This window comes from Hydra vulgaris, chromosome 09, assembly GCF_038396675.1.
Source record: "Hydra vulgaris chromosome 09, alternate assembly HydraT2T_AEP".
Classification (NCBI taxonomy): Eukaryota; Metazoa; Cnidaria; class Hydrozoa; order Anthoathecata; family Hydridae; genus Hydra; species Hydra vulgaris.
The window spans coordinates 47,389,879-47,412,174 of NC_088928.1; the positions used below are offsets into that span (position 1 = coordinate 47,389,879).

The window sequence follows — 22,296 nt, forward strand, 5'->3', positions numbered from 1 at the left end:
GTAATCAGCCAAAAAAGGATATTTTAATATCCAAATCAGCCAAAAAATTTTAATATAACTGCTGAGCTAACAGCAGTATATATTCTTCTGGTTGGATCACAATTAATTCCTCAGACAGTTAACTTATTTGAATATAAAGAGCTAGCTGTTTTTCACATTAATCAACTTCAAATATATTGCTAAATGCCAAACTCAATATTTGAAACTGTATAAACAGTTTTTGATAAAAATTACAAAACATTTAATATTAATATTATAATATAAATGTAGCAAACTAAAGAACAAATTATTTTTTTAGATATGAAAAATAATAAATCATGAAAAATTGATGAAATGGAAATTGAGAAATGGCAAACTCAGAGTCGGCAAAGTATGAAACAAGAACAATTTTCAACTTACAAAATGTCACGCCTTTTTAAGTCATCAAATAAGAGGGCTTTGCTTTTTGAGCCTAAACCAAAACTAGCCTTGTCTTTACATTGTAGCTTAGCTATAATATTACCCGGAAAAAGTGGCAACTGATATACAAAAGGAAATTCTTGCATCTGGCTAAATAAATAAAATAAACTATCACAGTAATTCAAGCAAACCAGAGTAATTTCTTTAAATTACTCTGATTTAAAGTATCTCATTCAACTATAATTTAATATGGGTAAAAATATAATTTATAACAATGATATTCATCATTAAATGCATAATAGTTCTTAAACACAAGTATTGTACAAACATTAAAGTATTAAAATTAAATAAAAGTATGCAAATACTCTCATAAATTAAAATCAATGATAGAGTGTTATTATTAAAAAAAAATGTATATAAAGTAAAAATACTATAACAAACCTATGTACACATTCTGCTTCTTCAATTTCTGAAAAACTGCCACTGTTTGTTGTTTCGCCCTTTTCATTATTTACACTGACAACTGCAGTATAGGTAGATTCAGAATTATCTAATGCTGCTGAAACAGATTGTTTTGTTGTTTTCAAAAGACGAATAAATCTTATCTTATCTTTTATCAAAGGTAAAAGCTCTGTTAGCATCTGCTCTGTAAGGTCACATAAATAGTCACCGGTTAATTCATGCCCTATTGCAAATAAACAATAAGAACAATAGTTTTACGAAACATACATAATTTTCAAAAAAACAAGCTACATAAACTAAACAAACTAAATAAGTATTCAAATAATCATGTCCTTAAATTGAAGAGCAAGACGGATGCACAACGCTATATCTCATGCTCACATACTGACAGTTGTTGAATTTAAAATAGTCATGTCGATAAAAATCAATAAAACATCCTGTTCTGCAAACTGTCCACTCATTTTCATCCAAAACTTGATAAGAATGCAAATGATGTGAAAAATAATTTGGTGTCAACAGGTGTCCACATAACAACCAACAGTCACGTAAACAGACAATGTATATGATTTTAAAAAAAATTGGGACAGTTTCTTCTGTAACAGTATGCAACACATACGCTGCTTTAATAGAATAGCAAATACTATCAATTGATATTGATTTCACTATAACAATGGATTCATTCTATTCTATATCTAAATCAAGTAACAATCTTATAGCTTCTTGTACTTTAACATCCAAGTTATGAAAAAATCTTGGTTCATTTCCAGACACAGTATAATTAGATAAAAGCATATCATCTGTCAGCATTTCCCAGCACTGCAACATTTGATGACGCTTTGATAATGTTTTGGTAATATTCTTGAAACATTGTCCATTTGAGGCAGCTTTTTTAAAATACTGATGTTTAGATTCAAAACGTAAACACCAAAAATTTCGTAAAGGTCCAAAAAGACGTATCAGACAGGGTAATGAACAAGCATGTGTATTTTTGGAATAATATATTCAGAACCAAATACTTCAGAAAATGTTTTCAAAAACATAGCAACTAATTCTTCTAACATGTATATACTGTCACTGTCTACAATTGGGGCAATAACAATGTCACATATTTCGCGAAGTATAAGATAAACCTCCCAGCCAATATTTCCCTGTGGTACATCATTACCGACTAACTGCGAAAACAATAGGAAAAGCTCTAGCTTCTGTACAGCTGTTCCATTTATGTGCGCTTTATCTGATGCTATGTTTTTAGGTAATTGGCAAGGGTGATTAGACGAATTAATTAAATGAATTTTGTTTATAGAATCATTTATATTATTTATTGATAATGTATTACAAGATTGTAACAAATGTTTGATAACACATTTTAAAGTTACTGGCATAATGCCTTCAAATAAGTCATGCATTATATCTGGAGGGAAAGCTGTAAGTACATCAAAGTTATCCAACTCTAAAAAGTCACACTTTTTGTTAACACCATACACATTCTTGTTTGCTGCATTATCAGTTATAGCAGTTAAGTGATATTCATGAATTTCCGGAGTTCTGAGACAAAGAGTGCTTTCACTAAAGTTACTTCCAATTTGTGACTTGTCCACCATACAGAAACGACAAATTCTTCCAGTATGGAAATACTGCTGAAATCCTCCTATAGCATGAGCTGAAAGCATATCAGCCAATATACCTGTAAGTTTGCCTTTTAAACATTGACGTAATCCATTGACGGAAACCTCAATTCCTTCTTTCTGCAGTACATTTAAATCATGAATTAATTGACAAAGAACTTCAGTGTAGTCATGTTTGGCCATTTTATAAATTTATGTTCAATCAATAAAGCCAAATGAATAAATTTTTGCTTTGAACGAAACTCTGATGGAATATTGCCTAACATAAAATAAAATGCAGTCACTTTATGCTTCCCTCGCTTAGCTCCTATTGGATTGCAAAGCTCAACTTCATCTACATATAATTGAATCTGCAATGCACTTGGATTTTCAGAAAAAAAATTGTCACTATGAAAAAGTTCACTGTCACAAAAGGATATCATAAAATCATTATTAGAAAGAGACTGATTGTAACTGTCACCCAAACAGTTGTAAACATCTTCATGGGAAACTAATTTTGATAAAACTTCCAGAATTGGAATGTATTGAAAAACACCAATTGTATTATTTTTTCTAAAATCTATTTGTCTAGGCATTGCAATCATATTTTTGCTTTTCAATAATCCTATTAGTCTATTTTCATTTGAAGACATCTCGCCCATGAATTGCAGCAATCTTTCTGTGTCTGTTATATGTGCCCAATCATTGTCCAGTGGTAAAATATTATTTTTGAATAAATATTGACATATAACATCCTTAAAACTACTTAGTGTAATCAAAAGTAGGTTTTGTATATATTTTGCAATTTCTGCATGAACAGAGGCTGGAAGTATGTGTACTTCTCTGAGTCGCAAAAGAAGAAATGCAAAATGTTTTTCCAAAGTATTGAGCATATCAGTAACATTTTTACATTTAAAGTCTTGGTCTAATTTTTCATTATTTTGATCATTTGATTCTTCGGTTGTTTCAGATGAATCTATGATGTTATCATTTTTACAATTTCTACTCCCCTGATCACTTTCATTATCATTAGACCAGCTTCTTAATAAATTACTGTGCTTTTGTTGAACATGTTTTTTTTAGACTATCAGCACTTTTGAAAGTTTGCTTGCACGCACTTGAAACACATCTAACGTAAAAAAGAGGCTGATTTTCATGAAACAAAATAAGATGTCGCAAATACTTTCCAAATGAAAAATAATTGTTGCCACATTCACAAAGAAATTGGGGCATGTTTAGCTTTGTATATTATATGGAATCTGCAATGTAAACAGTACAATTAAAATGTTACTAAAGAATGCATAATAATAAAAAAATTACTTTCAAATTCGGCTGCAGTTTGTTCATTAAACCCATTATCTATTAGCCATTTGGCTACTTCTGTAGGTGACCAGTTTTCAATATTTGCAGACATAATTCTTTAACTTTATTATTATTTCTGCTTTAAATGTTAATTATTAGCTTTACTTTAAAATTTTAAAAAGAATTACATTGACCTATAGGAATCTCATAGATAAATCGGTTAACTTAAAAAGTATACGCTTTTGCGTATTCTACTTTAAAAATTTTAACAAAATACAATTTTAAATATAATAGAATATAATAAAAATAAATACTATTTATTTTATTTAAGATATCATTATTGCTAAGCAGTTGTGATCCTATTTTAAACCCTTTCTATTTTTAATTATGCCTCGATGTCAATAAACGGCACTCGGTATTTATTGGTTTCTTATATCTTTCACCACGAAAAAACCCTTTGCTTTTTTGGGTTTTCTAATAGAACTCTTTCAAAAACCTTTTTTTACACACCGAAAGGTTTTCTAGTGGTAGAAAACCATATTGGAGTGTAAAAAACCTTTTGTGAAACCTTTTTTTTTCACAGTGCACACACTCATATGTATATATGTATATATATATATATATATATATATATATATATATATATATATATATATATATATATATATATATATATATATATACACGTATGTATATATGTATGTATAATAATAATAATAATAATAATAATAATAATAATAATAATAATAATAATAATAATAATGACAATAAGGACTAAACTAAAAGTGCTAAATTTAGCACAAAGTATGTTTTTTCTCTCTCTCTTTCACTTCAATAGGCAAACAACCCTTTAGCTCCTTGTCAATAGACAATGAGCTGTAGCAACACTTTAGTGGATAATGCTGGCCAAAATGTTTGTTGATTTTTAAACTGATTAAGATGATGAGAGTCAATCTTTTATTGAACTTTGTGGGAGAAAGTTCCATCAGTTGACTACTCTGTTAGGGAAGAAATTAAGTCTAGTGGAGATGGATTGCATGTTGTTGTTGAGGTCAGAAGCATTGAAGAACTCTTTGAAGTGATGCTGAGAGTGTCCTCGAGTTATTTGAACAGATTGATGGCTGATTTGTGGGTTAAGCTAACAAATATTTTCAACTTCAAATATTTTCAACTTCAAGTTGTTAATAAACTTGAAATTGTAGATTAAAATAGGGTTGAGCTTTTACCAGCTTTTAAATTTACTGGTAAATCGGTAAAAAAAGCATAATTTACCGGTAAATATTGGTAAAATTGGTAATAAATAAAAAAATCATAGAAGATCGTATAAAATTTTTTTTCGTTTCAAAATAAAGTCTTTATAAGATTCAGAACTAATATCTTTATTGATAATTGTTATACTGATAAAAAATGAGCTTTGAGAAAACAAAGTGTATCAAGTAAGTTGCCATTCATTCTTGATTAAATTTTTGTAACAAATAATTCAGCAGCAGAAAAGGCTCACTCAGACTCAATACTTGTTGGAGGGATAGTCTCCAGTGCATTGAACAAAAGTTCAAGGTTGACATTTCTCTTTCCAGTAGCTTCATAGACCAACATTTCTTTTGAAATGGCTTTGAATTCATTGTTTGAATTGTGGCGCTTTTTTTTGACCAAATGCTGAATTACTTCATCGAGTTCTTCTTTAAGTGAAAGTGGATTTTCATCAAGATTTTCTGAGCCACACACTTCTTGAATGAATTCTGAGTCATCTGGATTTGTTGGGAATAGTCTAGACAACAAATCTTTGGCAGTCTTTTGAAGTACAGACTTGGAAGGCATTTTGAAAACTCCATGTTCTTCAATGTCAGATAAACATTCTGGATTGGAAAGGTATTTGTACAAGCTTACAAGATTGCTCTGCCTTCTCTCTTCAAAATGTCTCAAAATTGCACTCTTCATTGCAATGCAAAGAGTTGAATCTTGTTGTTTCAGTCTATTCACACGAAACTTGAAAATTCCCTCAGCAGTAAGAAGAGTTGCATCCTGTTGGCAAAGAGCTTCTACTGCCAGTCTGACTGGTTCAAGAGCAGCAACAATGTCGTATAAAATGTTTATTTCATCATCACTGCAAATCAAATGTGGAGAAATGTCTTTCAATATTTTTCTCAGTGAATCTTTAACTTTGAGAAACTGTTGAATCATCGACAGTAAACTGTTCTATCTTGTTCTGCAGTCAAGGGAAAGTAAAACCTCTTTTCCGTGCTGTTTCTTGATTTCTTCTTGGAGGATGTCATTTTTGACTGGAGATTTTTGAAACAACTCAACAACTTTTTGGATATTTGTGATGACAGATTGCAAGTGCACTTTCACTTTTGGAATGGGAATGTTTTCATTCATGGCAGCATCAAGAAAACTGACTTTGGTGTTAGATTCAGATTTGTCACTGCTGACTTCATTTTTGTCGCTTGTTACTTGTAATTTGTTGTTATCAATTTTTTGGAAAAGCTTCTCATACAGCACTTCTTGAACTGCCAAATGAATTCCATGGGTGTAACATGCTTGATGCTCAGTTGAAACCTGTTTTCCAAATTTAACCATCATAGAAGCTCCATCTGTAACTGAGTAGACAATGCTGTCGCTAATGTTCAATCCAAATTTGGCCACTTTTTCTCTGACAACTGCTGCAGTTTTTTCGGCTAGTAGTGATCCAGAAATTCGAGTCAAGCCCAGATTCCAGTATGTGTGTTTTTGATGAATATTAATATTCATGTATCTTCGATTTTTCAAAGTAGTGTACTCATCCAGTGTAATTGAAAAGCGTTTTTTAATGGTCACTAAAGATTTAAAAGTGTTTTTACGGTCATTTCTCACGCCAACTGCAAACTTCTTTATTGACTGGATTGCTTGCTTGTAATTTTTTGGAAAATCATAAGCTTTTTCACACATGGCAGATCGAATGAAAGAGCTGTTGGCATGGAAATTAAATCTATCCAGTGCTACAAGTCTTGAAATCTTAGGCTTTTTTGATTCTGTTGCAGCTTTTGTTGTCAACTTTTCCTGTGTTTCTTTTATGATTGCATGTTTTTTGTCTAGGTGATACCACATTTCAGTTGTGGAACTTGAGTATTTACTGGTATTTCCACATATTTTGCAAGTCACTGTTTTTCCTATGCCTAAGGTGTAGTGTTTTCAAACATCTGACATTTTGACCGAAAGCAAATCAAATTGATTGATAAATGCAACAATAAATGTATCACAAAAAAGTAGTAATGTCTTTCTAAAAATGTTCAGATAAAACTTAACCAACAGAATTAGTTTTCAAACAAAACAAACAGCTTAGTTGATAGGAAATGGTTATTAAAGTTTTAATTTATTGATTAAGCTATTTCAAACCTTTTAAAATATTTTAAAGCATTTTTGAGCATAAAAAATTTGATTACCATCTTCTTTTTTTAGATTTTTTTTATAGAGACAAACAAATAAATGAGGTGGAGAAGTTCTGATTTACATAAAGGAAAACAGTATACATAACATTATGAATGGTATGTGGGTTTCTGAAGGTGATCAAGACATCATATCGAAATTTTAAATAATAAGAAAGTTAATACTCTATTAGGTGTGGCTGAAAATCATAACTTCTTTTTACAGTAAAATATGATTCACAAAGGTAGCAAAAAAAAGAAAATTAATTTCATAATTAGGGATTCCAAATGAATTGTTTAATTTATAGTATAGTAAAAATCATTTACCAAAATTTACCGATATAATTTTACTGGTAAATCGGTAAAACAATTTTACCGATTTACTGGTAAATATTCGGTAAAAGCTCAACCCTAGATTAAAACACCTCAGTTGCTTCTTCCATCTAGTGAGGTGAGATGAATATGTGTGTATATATATATATATATATATATATATATATATATATATATATATATATAGGTATATATATATATATATATATATATATATATATATATATATATATATATATATATATATATATATATATATATATATATATATATATATATATATATATATAGGTATATATATATATATATATATATATATATATATATATATATATATATATATATATATTTATATATATATATATATATATACCTATATATTCTATTTTTTTATATATATATACCTATATATTCTATTTTTTTACAATTGTTTTTCAACTGTTTAGGCTAAAATTTTATTTATTACCATTTCCGTTCAATTTACTATCATACTTTTGATAATAATTGTTATGAAAGTTTATGTGATATGTAAGTTAAAATTTGAGGTAATCTATTTTTTAATTTCTAAGAGACTTAGTACAAATAGAATTTTTAAGCTTCTGATATATATATACTTTTTAAATATATTCTTCTTATATAATATAGGCCTGTATAAAAAAAAGCGTTATATGAATTTAAAAACAAACAAATCTTTTTTACATTTTTTTATGAGTAGAACCAATAGAAGAGTATTAAATGCAGTATTATTTTATATATCAGGTTTATTGTTGTAAAATATATTTAAATCTATTAAATATAGCACAAATATAAAAACAAAAATAAAATATGAAGGAATCATATAGTATTATTTTTATCATGCAAAAGGAATATATATAGTTATAAGTTATTTATAAATATTCATTTTAAATAAATTAGCCCAAAATATCTTCAATTTCAAGATCGAATGCAGTTTCTTCACTTTTACTCAATTCAGGTGTTTCCCATTTACTTTCACTGCTTAAACTATTGTAATCAATGTCGTCCTTTTAGGTTGAATTATTGGATCGAAAATAGCTGTTCGCCATTTTTATAAAAGTATATCAGTAACCTGTTCAATTGCATTTTTCCTATCATTACTAAAATTTGGATCATTGATTTTAATGGCAAAGATAACATTAAGAGTTTTGTGGTTGATTATGAGTCTTTGGTCTGACATAAGCATTGTCAAAAGACTAAAGGCTCATTCCACTGATAAGTTTGACCCAGATAAGCATATGATTAAACTTGCTATTTTGCATAAATTTGGGTACTCAGTCTGTCGACTTGATATCGCTCACAAAGCAGTTCTTTTTTATACTGAATACAGACCTTACACCACAGCTTTACAACAAATATTGTTCCATTTTCCACGGTTGTTTTCTTTCCACAAACTTCATCTTTACCCCAACTCAGATATGTTGCTAATGTAACTGTTACTGGAAGATACCATTTTCTTTACTGAAACTTTACTTTTTAACTTGAAAATTTGAATAACTTGAAAACTTGAATAACTTGATGACCTGAATAACTTGATAACTTTACATCAGACACTCAATTTATATTATAAAAATCGATTTGCAATCTATTGATTATAAATGAGATATTCGATTTTTAATAACGAGTTATATGTTAGCATATTAAATAAACTGCCGCCTTTTTCAAAAAAACCAGGAAGTTAACGCGGAAGTATATAGGGAAATATGCACTACTTTAAACAACTTTAAAGTATGAAAAACTAGTTTATCAATCAATTAAGCAAAATGTGTGATTATACAAAAAAGAAATTGTCTTTATTATTTAACAGTTCTTATTGTATAAGTTTACAAATTTCCAAAGAATACTAAAACCCGGACTATTATGTTAAATTCTTTTGCAACACATGCATATTTTGCCTACTTTTTAACATACTAATGATTTATCTTTTAACATAACACAGAATAATTCAGAACAGTTATAGCTGTTTGAAATAACTTAATCAATTTTTATTTTTTATTTTTACATCAGTATGTTCAAACATTATTTTTTTCATAATTCTTTTAGCTTATCCTGAATGAAATAGTTTTGTTTTTTAACTAGTAAAACAAACAGTTGTACAAAATTACATCATTTGAGAAGTTTCTAAAAGATTAACTAAATAAAAACATAAAAATATTTTACTATTTTAACCAAAAAGTTTTGTTTTGCACTGGCTTTAATTTGTTCGTGTAAACTGATTTGCATGGGTGTGGAGGCAGGTGCAGGCTATAGCCAGTCATTCCTGCCAAAGCCTATATATATACTGTAGATAATAATTTACATTATAATAATTTGTTAACTGGTTAAATATTTCAGCAGTAAAACTTAAATACATGAAAATATCAAAATAAACATAAACTCGTTTAAAAATTAAGATACTTTAGATCATTTTGACAAGGGATACATTTTTTAGAAGAGCATTATTCAATCAATTGAAAATATCATCATAAGAATAGGAGTCCTTTTAAAATATATGTTTTATACATCTTCCTGCTTTTTTTCTTCCTAACATTTTAGTTAAAATACAGTGTCAATTCTTAAAACCAAAATTGTATTTATAACTTCTGTAACATTCAGATCAATCAACTCGTCAATCATGTCATCACTTGATTAACATTAAAAATAATATTTTGAAATTTTCTTTAAATTTATTTTCAAACTTTTGTTGTCCAAATTGATGTCATGTAATAAAGCATTTTTAAGAGCTGCATCAATGTTTCATAAACACTCGCCAACATTAGAAACCTAGATGTTGTATTTTCTGAGAGGGTTGTTTATTGGTTGCCATTAATCTTTGCTCTATAAAAAGTTATTAAATAAAAAAATATTTGATTTACAAGAAATATTTAATACAGTTAATCAAGTTTACTTTTGTATGAACCGTTTGTTTCTTCAGATGAGTACATGTAATTGGAAGAATTCTTAATTTTTTTACTTATAACTTAATCTTTCAACAAAAATTTGATTGATTCGTGTATAAATCTTAAAAAAAGTATTTTTAAATGAAGATACTAGACCTAGAAAAAAATATTTCTAACATTTAAATACAAAATAGACTTCCAACCTGAAAAAATTAGTTCTAAATTAAGACATTAAATTAACAAGCCATTTTTAACACCAGAGTTTTAACAAAACTTCATTTTTCACTTAAGCAATTCAAAATTCAAAAAAACCTGATGTTGCAATATTAAAATGTTATTATTTTCTATATTATAGAAAAATATTTTCGACAATATTGCTTCATTTGAATCTAATTTAAACTTGTCAAAAAAAGAATGTAAGTGTATAAATTTTATATTTTTATACCTTTAATGTTGTAGTGATGTATTGTTTAAAATTGTTTCAATTTTTTATTAAAGTAATCAATTCACAAAACAAACATTTCCCATATTCCTTACCATATGGAGGAGGTGATGACTCTGTATGCATTCTTACTCAGCGATCATATATAATGGGGTATAGTACAAAACTTCGTATACCCTTGTGGGTTGGCTATCAACTACTTGGAAAGGTTTCTGAGAATTTTTGAGTTTTCCTTACTTCATATGTTAATCAAATTTTTATAAAAATAAAAAGTTTTAATTTTTCTAAAAAGATATTTTTATAAAACGCATTGGCTATTTGAATTTTTTTTAGAATCTTTTGATAAATATAAACCGATCAAATTGTTTTCGGCAAGATATTCGCTTGGAATCAAATGAGAGTTCGTTTTGTTCATCATATTCCAATTCAGGGTTTGATCGTGGTCATTTGGCTCCTAGTGGTAAGTTAAAGTTGAATTTCTTAATTTGAATTCCATTTTTTTTAAATAGTAAAACATTAATTGTATACATAACTTTTGTTTTTAAGGAGATTTTAATCATAATGTTGATGATGAACAAGATACTAATTTGCTAAGCAACATTGCACCTCAGTATCCTTATTTTAATCGGGGTAAATTTACATGCTGTTTTGTTAACTATACTTTATATTCTATACATATATACATACATACATATATGCATTTTTTTTTTAAACATCTTCGCTTCGAACAAGGCTGCAAGCAACCACTAATTAGAGTTGGAATTTACTGGAAGAGAAAAGATGAAGATTGTAGAGCAAGATAACGATTGACGGACGACTTAAAGGATTGCAAATTATATGAATCAGGAAAGCAAGATGAAGGAAACGAATTCCAAAGAGCTGATGTTCGAGGAAAAAAACTAGACGGATAAGTGTTTTTGGAGCACTTAGGAACAGTCACAGAAAAAGGATGAGACTTAATTGAATGACCTGTAACACGAGAATGAATTTTAGTAGATGACACAAGAGACGCTAGCTCTTTAGAGCATTGCACATTATAGTATCTGTAGAAAAGGGAAAGAAAAGCAATGTTATGACAACATGATTATAGTTGGAGGTTGGCTGCAAGTGCAGGTCCGACTGTTTACAATGCATTTTTGCACCTTGTCTAAAAGAGAAAAGGCATCATTAGAAGATCCACTCCAGATATGGCAACAGTGTTCCATGCAAGGGCAGATTTGAGATTTATAGAGATAAAGAATAGAATCCAGAGTAAGAAAGTGTTGAGCTTGATAAAGAGATGCAACCTTAACAGGTGCTAATTTTACAATAGATTTGATATTAGTGATGTGCCATCAGCAAAGGCCGATTAAGGCTAATTATAGGGTTTAATGTATGTATATAAAGGTAATATCTTAATATTAGGTATGCAACTTGCATATATAAGGTGTGCCTATGCACCAGTTTGGTTAGGCTAAGTAGCCAATACCGATTAATAGCATTAGCCAATGGCACATCACTATTTGATATACAGTTTCCAAGAAAGATCAGAAGTAAGAGTTAATCCTAGAAGATGAAGGGTAGATGACTCAACGAGTACATTACTGTTTATAAATATAGGACGATCTAAATTATTGCGACAATAATTGGCTGAAAAAAATTGAGTTTTATCTGAATTAAAGTTCACCAGCCACTGTGAGCTCCATGCTGTAGCAGAAGTGAGATCCTTCTCAAGCTCAGATGCCTCCTCCAAGCAATCTGAGAGTGTTGTCTTCTTATCATGACAAAAATAAATGTTAGTATCATCAGAGAACAATACTATCTTAGATGTGAGAATATCTGGAAGATCGTTAGTGTAAATTATAAAGAGTATAGGGCCAAGGATTGAACCTTGAGAAACCCCTGAAGTTACAGGATATGTAAAAGAGTGCTGTCCATCAAGGACAACTTTTATACTACAATTGGAAAAGAAGGATTCAATAATCTCAAATATGTAACCAGATACACTGTAAGAAGAAAGCTTATGGAAAAGACTAGCATGCCAAACTCTATCAAAAGCTTTAGAAATGTCAAGAACGATAGCCTTAACCTCTCCACCTTTATCTAATGCATGATAAAACCTATCAGTTATTTGTTAGCTAATCAGCTGTAGAATGAGAAGAGTGAAATCCATATTAATGATCAGAAAGTAAGTTATTAGATTCAAGATGAGAGATTAAGTGTTTGTTAATTAAAGATTCAAAAACCTTGCTTATGATAGGAAGAAGACTAATGGGACGGTAGTTAGAAAAAACAGATCGCTCTCCAGAACTTTTGAAAATAGGGTTAACAGATGCCACTTTTCAGCAGGCTGGAAAACAAGACTGATAAGCACTTACTGAATAGTTTTGAAAGTATAGACGACAGCTCCAGGGAACACTTCTGCAAGACTATAACAGGTATGTTGTCTGGGCCACAAGCTGTCGAAGAGTCAAAGCAGAATCACTTTAAATACAGAAGCTGGAGTGATACGAATGTCAAGCAATAAATCAATCTGTTTGGCAGCTATTTCAGGTAAAACGCAACTAGTGGAATCAAGAGATGACATTGATGAAAGGTTCTTAGTAAACAATTCAGCTTTGTCTTTAGGTGAGGTGACAAAGTCTGAACCGTGCAGATTTGCCCTTATTATTGATACTGTTTAAAATTCTCCAGAAGTCAATAGAGCCTAATTTTTGTGATGAAATACGAGATGAAAAAATCGTGACCTGAGAATAGCAGGCGTTAGATAAAACCTTTTTACAATGGTTTCTACCAGTAATAAACAGACATCTGTTTTTTGGAGAATTGTTTTGCTGATAGATATGGAAGTAATGGTTTCGATTGGAAGTTGCAGCAGCACAATGTGAGGAAAATCATGGAGAAGACTGAGGCTTGACTTGGAATTGTTGAGAGGGAATAAAAGATTAATTGCCAGCCTGAATCCACGAAGATATGTTAGAAGAACATTTGTCAACAGGAAGACGAAAGGTTTCTACCCAAGGGCCATCACGAAGAAAATCACGGAAAGAGTCCATGTCAGCTTTAAGGTAGTTGTAAAAGGTACGATGATAGGGGGATTCAGATGATGAAGAAGAATAAAATAATAGTTTTAGAGAGATCAAACTGTGATCAGAAGCACCTAAGGATAAATGTGGAGAAACTGAGCACTGACTAGTATCTGAAGCAAAACATAAGTTAAGTAGAGAAGGTAAACGATTTGGGTTGTCTGGAAAGTGAGTTGGAAAGTTGAATATTTGAGTTAGGGATTGAGAAAGGCAAAAGTTGTGGGCTTTAATGCCTGCAGAATCACTGACACTAGAGCCAAGTCATTCAGTGTGATGAGCTTTAAAGTCACCGACAACAACAATATAGGCTGATGGATAAAGAGAGAGGGTTTGGTCAATTTGATCAGAAATAACATCAAAAAAAGTGCAGTTTTAAGATGAAGGAGAGCGATATAGAACAAAGAGAAAGGCGATAGAGTGAAGTGATCCTAAACAAAAACACATAAAGAAAAGTCTGTGGATTCAAACCTAGCTTCTTGACAATTGGGTGAATTCTTACGAATGTAAATGCCCAGGCCAAGCATGTGACTATTGCAGTCTTTATGAATTAAAGGAAGATAACCATCAGCACTAAGATCACAAGATGAGACAGCTGAACTCAAATTAGTCTCACATAGAGCAAATAGGTTTGGTGAACTTTGCAAGAGATAAGACTCAACAGAAGAAAAGTTACTTCAAAGACCACGAATATTAGTTAATGATAGGTTTAGAGAACTTGGTGATGGTGATAGTTTTTTGTGTTTTATAGTTTTTGGTACTTTATTCATTTTTAAATTTGTTAAAGAACTTGACTCAAAGCATAGATAGTACTCTGATATTTTTCAGCTGTTGATGGAATCAGCCTCTCTGAGAGCTAGCACAGAGTTCGGGAAACCTGACTTCCAGCCAACCTCAGAACCATAAAACTTAGTTTTAGAACTGTACCCTCATTAGGAGATAATAGAATGAGTTGCCTAGTCATAAAAACAGAGACGCAAGCAAAACCCATGCGTTGAGTCAAGAAGATCCAGCATTCAACATCCTAAACTGGAAACAATGTATTAAAAATACATCTGCACTAGCCTAATAGAGGAATAAAGGGTGCGAGGCTGGTCAACAGATAGAATCTGTTTTCCCCTTAAGTCTTAGCCTTGGCGGCCTTCTACAAGACAGTAGCCGGATGCATTTAACATCTGGCCAAGATCAGTATTTTTATTGAGTCGCTATCTCTAGCCTTTACTCAACCAAGAGCCCCATGGCAGGGGGTGTTTTAAGTCTGAGTTGGCATATCCTAACCTTTGCCTAAAAATGTTTATCCTACTAGCAGCAGGACATGAAGCAGATTGTACTGGACTACATGTAACCAGTAGCAGGATAACCTGACCTGACAATATACATGTATTTATACATACGTACATGCATACTCTTAGAACTTGGATAATACAGAGCTTGCAGCATACAATGCATTTTATGGGTTATATTATTTAACAAATCTTAATGTAAATAAATTATATAGTTATCTAAATAATATCAATGTTAAGAAAGAAGTTGAGGCTCTAACAATAAAATGTAAAAAGTTGCTCAAAAATAGATTGACACCGAGAGGAATCAATGATTGAGAGACCTTTTTAATAGAATCTAAAAAAGTATTTAGGTTAGGACATGAGGTAAAAGTTATGATTGAGATAACAATGAAAAATAGAAATAACAATGAAAGAAAAAAAAGAAACTAAATGTATGGACATAATGTTTTTGAAAATGCAGAATAAAAGAAAACAAGGTTATCTAGGCGGTTCTGACATTAGCTTTAAAAATGCTGATGATGCTGATAAAAACTGAGAGATGCAAAAAAAAAAAAAATCTAAAAGGGAGTCCACAAGATTATTCAGCCACAAGAGAAAGATGTACTAGTGAAAGTGAATGGAAAAAGGGAGCCACTAGGCATTCCTCATATTGAGTAAGGTGCTGGAGAATTGCAGTTCAAAGCAGTTTATACTCTAATAGAATCTTTTGGCCTCAGTCATCATAAGTAGTGTATATATTTTGATGGTACAGCTTCCAACACTGGAAAGCACCACAGAGTTATAATAAGAATGGCACATATGCTTGTGCGGTCACTACTTTTTCTTGCCTTTAAACATCATATTTTAGAAAGACATATTACCCACTTTAACAAAATTTATCCCGATAGTAAAACGTCTGGTCCAGACAATCAGCTCTTTAATCACCTAAAATTAGTCTGGAATGATCTTGAAAAAGACTCAGTTCCAGTAACAAGAATTCAAACAGGATTCAACTTGTTTGAGAATTTTCTATAATGCTCAACAGTTCTAAAGAGATGTAATCTAAAATAAAAGTCTTCAAAAAGATTAAGAACAACTGCATTGTTAACTAACTTGATGAAAGTAACTTTAACAATCTGTTTTGTAGGATCAAAATTTGTAAAACTAAATTTTTTAGTTTTAGCATGGTAAATCAAAAAAAGATTATCAGGAGTTAGGTGAGCTATCATTAACCCTATTCACACTGGGTCATAATGACATAAATTTAAACCATTATAATTTTTCTTGCATTAAACCGCTTTCAAATAAACTTTTTTGACTTTTCATACTATACTACACCATTTTCAACATTAATGTGTGACTAAAGGGTTTCACAGTGTCCTTTTCACGGTCTTGTCGACAACACCTTCCAACATGAATTTTTGAAAACTTCACTTTGTATCAATTTTATTGAAAATAACTAAATTTTACAACTTTTTTAACACATTTTTTTATGGCGAAGTTTATTCTCATTGTTATTTTCAGAAGTAGTAAAAAAAACTGAATACAATAAATGTGTATTTCAGCAGAAGAAGCTATAGCAAATATTCTCAACTTTGTTGAGAATTCTGTTGATAAAAGCAATGATTTGGGTGAATTGGAGGGAGAATCAGATATACAAAATTTAAATAAACCAGATGTCCTATGCAATTACTGACCTACCAAAGAAAAGTTTATTCAATAGTTCATATATATAATATAAGAATAAATTTTATTTTTACCAGAGCAGACTAGAGGTTACCTGCTAATTTTTTGTCAAACTGTTTAAAACCTTTATAGGCAGTGTTATATCTGCCATGAAAAAATCATTAATGCTTTACATAGATAGCTAAATATGATTTTTTTCTGATTTACTCCCAAAAAGGCTGCAAGCAACCACTATTAAGTTGGGAGTTACTAGAAAAAAAGAATAAAGTTATAGAGCATGAAAACGGTTGGCAAAAGACTTGAAAACTTGAAGGTTGTATGAGTTAGGAAAACATGAATATGGGAAAGAGTTCCAAAGAGTTGAAGTGCGAGTAAAAAACCTAGACAAATAAAAGTTTTTAGAGCATCCAGGCACATTTACAGTAAACGAATGAGACTTTGCTGAATGATGAGTCAAATGAGAATGAGTTTTAGTTGATGGAACTAGAGATGATAGCTCCTTTGCACCATTAATGATGCAACTTTTGATGATGGGAAAGAGGCTCAAGCTTAGCAGATAGAGCAGGTCTAACTATGTTTACAATGCGTTTTTGGACCTTGTCTAGAAAAGAAAGAGCATCATTAGAAGAACTACCCCAAATATGACAAAAGTACTCTGTACAGGGATAAATAAAAGATTTGTAGAGGTAGAGAATGGAATCAAGAATAAAAAATGGCAAGCACGATAAACAGAAACAACCTCAGCAGATGTTAATTTATCAATTGATTATATATATGGTTTCCATGAAAGGTCAGTATTAAACAATAATCCAAGAAGATGCAAAGAAGAGGACTCAGTAAGAGGGTTGCCATTCATTAATATAGGAATGTCGACAGTATTGTGATAGTTGTTTGGAGTAAATAACTGAGTTTTGTTGTAGTTAAAATTTACAAGCCACTGCGAGCCCCAATCTGTTACAGAAGTGAGATCAGATTCAAGATCGACTTCCTGTTCTAAGCAATCAAAAAGAGAAGACTTTTTGTCAAGACAAAAGTAAAAAGTTATGTCATCAGCAAAAAGAGCTACTTTAGATGTAAAGTTGTCAGAAAGATCATTAATGTAGATAAGAAACAAAACAGGACTAAGGATAGAACCTTGAGGCACTCCAGAAGTTACTGGAAATGAAGAATAGTGTTGGCCTTATGAGGATGACTTTAATAAAACGGTTAAAAAAAAAAGAGTTTGATAATCTCAAAAACTTTCCCAGATATACCATATGAAACAAGCCTGTGGAGAAAATCAGCATGCCAAACTTTGTCAAAAGCTTTAGATAGTCAAAATCAATAGCCCTAGCTTCACCGCCTCCATCTAATGCACAATAAAATTTTTCTGTCTCAGTTGTTAGCAAGTCAGCTGTAAAGCGAGAGGATTGAAAATTGTATTTTCAATCCTCTTGCTCTACAGCTGATGGACAGTAAGTTATTATTATTTTTTTTTAAATTCACCTCCTCAAGGCCAAGAAGGCCACTACAGACAAGGAGTCTACTTAGTTGTAGTTATTACACTCTCTCAACTCTATAACTCCGAAACACAAACCTTGAAAAACAAGGCCTCTGTGCTGAGAAACAAGTTGAGCGAGGTACTTGGTAGGGATCAAACTTGGAATCTCTCGCTTATAAAGCGAGTGCTCTACCACTATTATCAATCATTTTTTAAATAGTTTAAATACAATTAAAGAGAGTTCTGGGAAACAATTTTGTAAGACTATTTTTTTGTATGACAGAAATGTTGTCTGGACCACAAGCCGTAAAAGAGTTTAATTGATATATGACTTTAGCAACAGAAGCTGGAATGATTCGAATGTCTAAGAATGGATTAACCATTTAATTGGAAATGAAGCAAGAGAATGGCTATAAGATTTGAGAGTCAAATTAGAAGAAAATTTCTTTGTAAATAGTTCAGCTTTATCCCAGGGGTAATAAGATCAGTCCTATGAATGAGAGATAGAATGTTAGACCTACCTTTGTTAATGATGCTGTTGAAGATTTTCAAAAAGTGTCTAGAGCCTAACTTCTGAGTTAAGATACGAGATTTAGTGAACTGAGAATAATGGAGCTTAGCATCAGACCTTTTTACATCGATTTCTTGCAGTAATAAATAGCTGCTCATCTCTAGAGAGTTGTTCTTTTGAAAAAGATGGAAAAAGTGATTGCAATTAGATATAGCAGCTGCACAAGAAGGTGAAAACCATGGAGTAGAATGAGACTTGACATTCCTGCCTGAATCCGGGAGGTTACGTAAGAGATGCATTTATCAGCTGAGAGAAGAAAGACATCTACTCAAAGACCCTCATGAAGAAAATCACAAAAAGAATACCAGTCCATCTTTAGGGCAGTAATAAGTAGTGAGATGATAGGGCGAGTCCGAAAAGGAAGTACAAGATGAAAGATTTAAAGATACATTGCATGGTCAAAACCATTTAAGGAGAAAAAAGGGGAAATTGAACATGAGCTAGGATCAGAGACAAGACATAAATCAAGGAGTGAAGGTAAATGATTAGGGTTGTCAAAAAAACGAGTCACAAAGTTTGCTATCTGAGTAAGAGATTAAGTGCAGAAGTTATAGGTTTTAGTGCCAGCAGGGTCAGTGGCATGAGAGCCAAGCCATTCAGTGTGATGAGCATTAAAGTCACCAATAACAACAATATTGACAAAGGGGTAAAGAGGGAGAGCATAGTCAATTTGATCAGAAATTGCATCTAAAAGAGTACAGTCTTGGGAAGAAGGAGAAGGATAAAGAACAATGAGAAAGGTTATAGAGTGAAGAGTTGCTAAGGGGAAATACACAAAAGAATGGTTGAAAGATTCAATCCTGATTTTACGAAAAATATTTGAATTGATGCGTATGTATACCCCCAAGCCAAGCATGTGACTATTGGAGTCTTTGCGAATCAAAGGATAGTACCCATCAACACTGAGATCTGAAGATAAAATAGCGGAATTTAAATTAGGCTCACTAAGAGCAAGCAAGTCTGGTGAATTTTGCATAAGGTAAGATTCAACTGATGGAAGGTTGCTTCACAGACCATGAAAATTTGTAAAAGATTAAAAGAGTTAGGTAGTGGGGATGGTTTTTTATGTTTAATATTTTGGGTTACTTTTTGCATGATTTAAGTTTAAAGAGAACTTTACTCATTCATAGATAGAGTACAGCTTCCTAAGCAATAAGCTATGCAAATGTCTCAATTCTGTTAATTAACCCTGAGTCATAATATAGGGCTCCTTATGTGAACTCAACAATGATCACTAAAAGCATTAAAAGGAACAACATCCATGCGCAACCTGACACTGTTAATACTCTGATGTTTTGCAGCTGTTGATGGAATCAGCCTCTCTGAGAGCATAAAGTTCTCTCTGAGAGCTACCACAGAGTTTGGGAAACCTTGCTACTAACCGGCCTCAAAACCATTAAACAGAGTTTTAAAGCTGTATTCTCATTAGAAGATAATAGGAAGAGTTGCATAGCCACTATTAAGGAGGCATAAGCAAAAACCTATGAGAAAAGTCAAGAAGATTCAGCATTCATCATCCTAGGCAGGAAACAATGTAACACAGGTTTACACCAATGACATCCTAATAAATGAAGAAGTTCAAAATTATTTTGCTTACCCCTAAAGTCTTTGCCTAGGAGGCCTACTATAAAACAGTAGCTGGATGCAGTTACATTTGTCCATGATGAGTATTTTTGTCGAGACACCATCTTTAGCCTTTACTCAACCAAAAGCTCTAAGGCAGAGGATTTTTAACTCGAAGTTTGTTTCTCCAAGCCTTTGCCTAAAAGCAGCAGTGCATCAGGCAGGTAGTACTGGGTTACATGATACCAGTAACAGGGTGATCGTGATGAACCTGATCTGACCTGGAATAATTAAAAGGAGCTACCTCCTGTAAACAGTACCTTAAAATATTAGGCATGACAATTTGGAAATGCATCAGGAAAAATATTACTTTTAACAAATACTAGAGATTAGGGTAAGTGTAGGTTTATAGTTGGAGCAACTAGTTAATTAATGAGCTCACACTGCATCAAAACAGATAAAAATATTTTAACATATTTTAACACAAACATATAGTAACTTACAGGTGAGTAAACACTGCGCCCGAGGTTCAGACAGAACATAAACATACATATATAAAGTAAGTTATGAATGAGTAAATACTGCTTTAATTTAGGTTATTTTAAAATTTCAAAATTTGAATTTCAAATGTTTTGTCGTTACCAAGATTTAGGCTTTGCTTTCCAAGTGCGCATCTCAGTATAAACTTGACCTCTACGACTCAGTATGAATAGGATTAACATCATTTTCTTAAAAAAAGAAATTCTAATTTTGTATTCCTGGTTTATTGCATCACAAAAGATTTATGGCAAAGCTTAAACTTCAAAATTTTTTTACTGTTGGAAACAATTCCAAACTTGTCATAGGAAAATATAAAAGAGATTCTTGATATGGCCTCTTGTTTGTTGACATCTTTTACAATCAGTGGTTCCTGCACTGTTTTAAACTGATACGGAGCAGCAGCTGCTCCATATCAGTTTAAAAATAATAATAATAAATAAAAAAACAGATTAAAAATGTTTAGTTAATTGTTTGATTGATGAATTAATCTAACTTTATCAATATATTGTGCAGGACATGAAAATGCTGTGGCAGATCATTCTTCATGGAGCTACTTCAGCACTAAAATTATTTGACAGGCACAGCTGGTATCTTGATCCTGCCTTAGTTGTGCTTGCTTTAGCAGATGAATATTGCCAAAGCATTATACAGTACACTTTTGCAAAATTGATAGTATATCCACTTGAGCATGTTATGGTCAATAAAGAGCTTCTTCACTCTAGATTTTGCACAAGATCAGCCTCCATCTCTTTGCACCCTAGTAACTGAACAATCTTGGTTCCTCTTTGACAAGATTGGATATGGAAAGAGTTAGTTGCAGTGACTTGAAATTCCTTTACAGTTCTGCAAGTTCAATGATTTTTATCTTGAGTTTGAAATTGTTGTTAAATCTTTCGATGTAGTCAATGACTCATCAGATAGGGCCATTAAACTAGTTAAAAAACTGATTTGAAAATAAACCAAAGAGAAGAAAAGACAAAATCTGTTCTTGCTTAACCATATTTGAAAAAGAAGTAAGCAAGGAGCAAAGAAAACAGATTTAGCATCAAACGCAACTAATAGTATTTTAAAATAATGACTTGTTAATAATTTAATAAAAGTATAATATTGTGTTAATTTTGTTTTTCTCACTTATCTTGCAACTTGAAAGAATGATAAATTAATAGCTAATCCTTCTTACTTTAGATACTTCAATTTGATATCCAAAATAATATAGAATCTTTTAATAGTTTATTTATTGTTTGATTTAAGTAGATTTTGTAATAAAAAGGACCATAGAAATCGGGAAATAA

The 22,296-nt window shown here is 31.3% G+C and overlaps 2 protein-coding genes across 4 annotated transcripts in view; one reads left to right on the forward strand and one right to left on the reverse strand.

Annotated features, from left to right (window-relative positions):
* LOC100210354 (uncharacterized) overlaps nt 1–22,296 on the forward strand; it is an 86,045-nt gene that overhangs the window by 58,818 nt on the left and 4,931 nt on the right. For all 3 annotated transcript variants that reach the window (XM_065805909.1, XM_065805910.1, XM_065805911.1), the window contains exons 20-23: nt 10,751–10,811; nt 10,894–11,045; nt 11,171–11,297; nt 11,384–11,467. In XM_065805909.1, the coding sequence (XP_065661981.1) occupies nt 10,751–10,811; nt 10,894–11,045; nt 11,171–11,297; nt 11,384–11,467 (424 nt within the window). The remainder of the gene's footprint in view (nt 1–10,750; nt 10,812–10,893; nt 11,046–11,170; nt 11,298–11,383; nt 11,468–22,296) is intronic.
* On the reverse strand, nt 378–3,943 carry LOC136084833 (probable serine/threonine-protein kinase samkB). Its single transcript, XM_065805912.1, has 3 exons — nt 3,786–3,943; nt 841–1,084; nt 378–549 (listed from the first exon to the last, which is right to left on the reverse strand). Exons 1-3 carry the CDS (start codon nt 3,877–3,879, stop codon nt 396–398), a joined length of 492 nt encoding a protein of 163 aa, XP_065661984.1. The 5' UTR covers nt 3,880–3,943; the 3' UTR covers nt 378–395.

Coding starts and splice junctions, on each gene's coding strand:
- LOC136084833 (XM_065805912.1), bottom strand. CDS start 3,879: ATGTCTGCAAATATTGAAAACTGGTCACCTACAGAAGTAGCCAAATGG. Junction 1,085..3,785: donor AACTGCAGCCGAATTTGAAA/GTAATTTTTTTA, acceptor TATTTGCAATAG/GGCATGAATTAACCGGTGAC. Junction 550..840: donor GAAGCAGAATGTGTACATAG/GTTTGTTATAGT, acceptor TTATTTATTTAG/CCAGATGCAAGAATTTCCTT.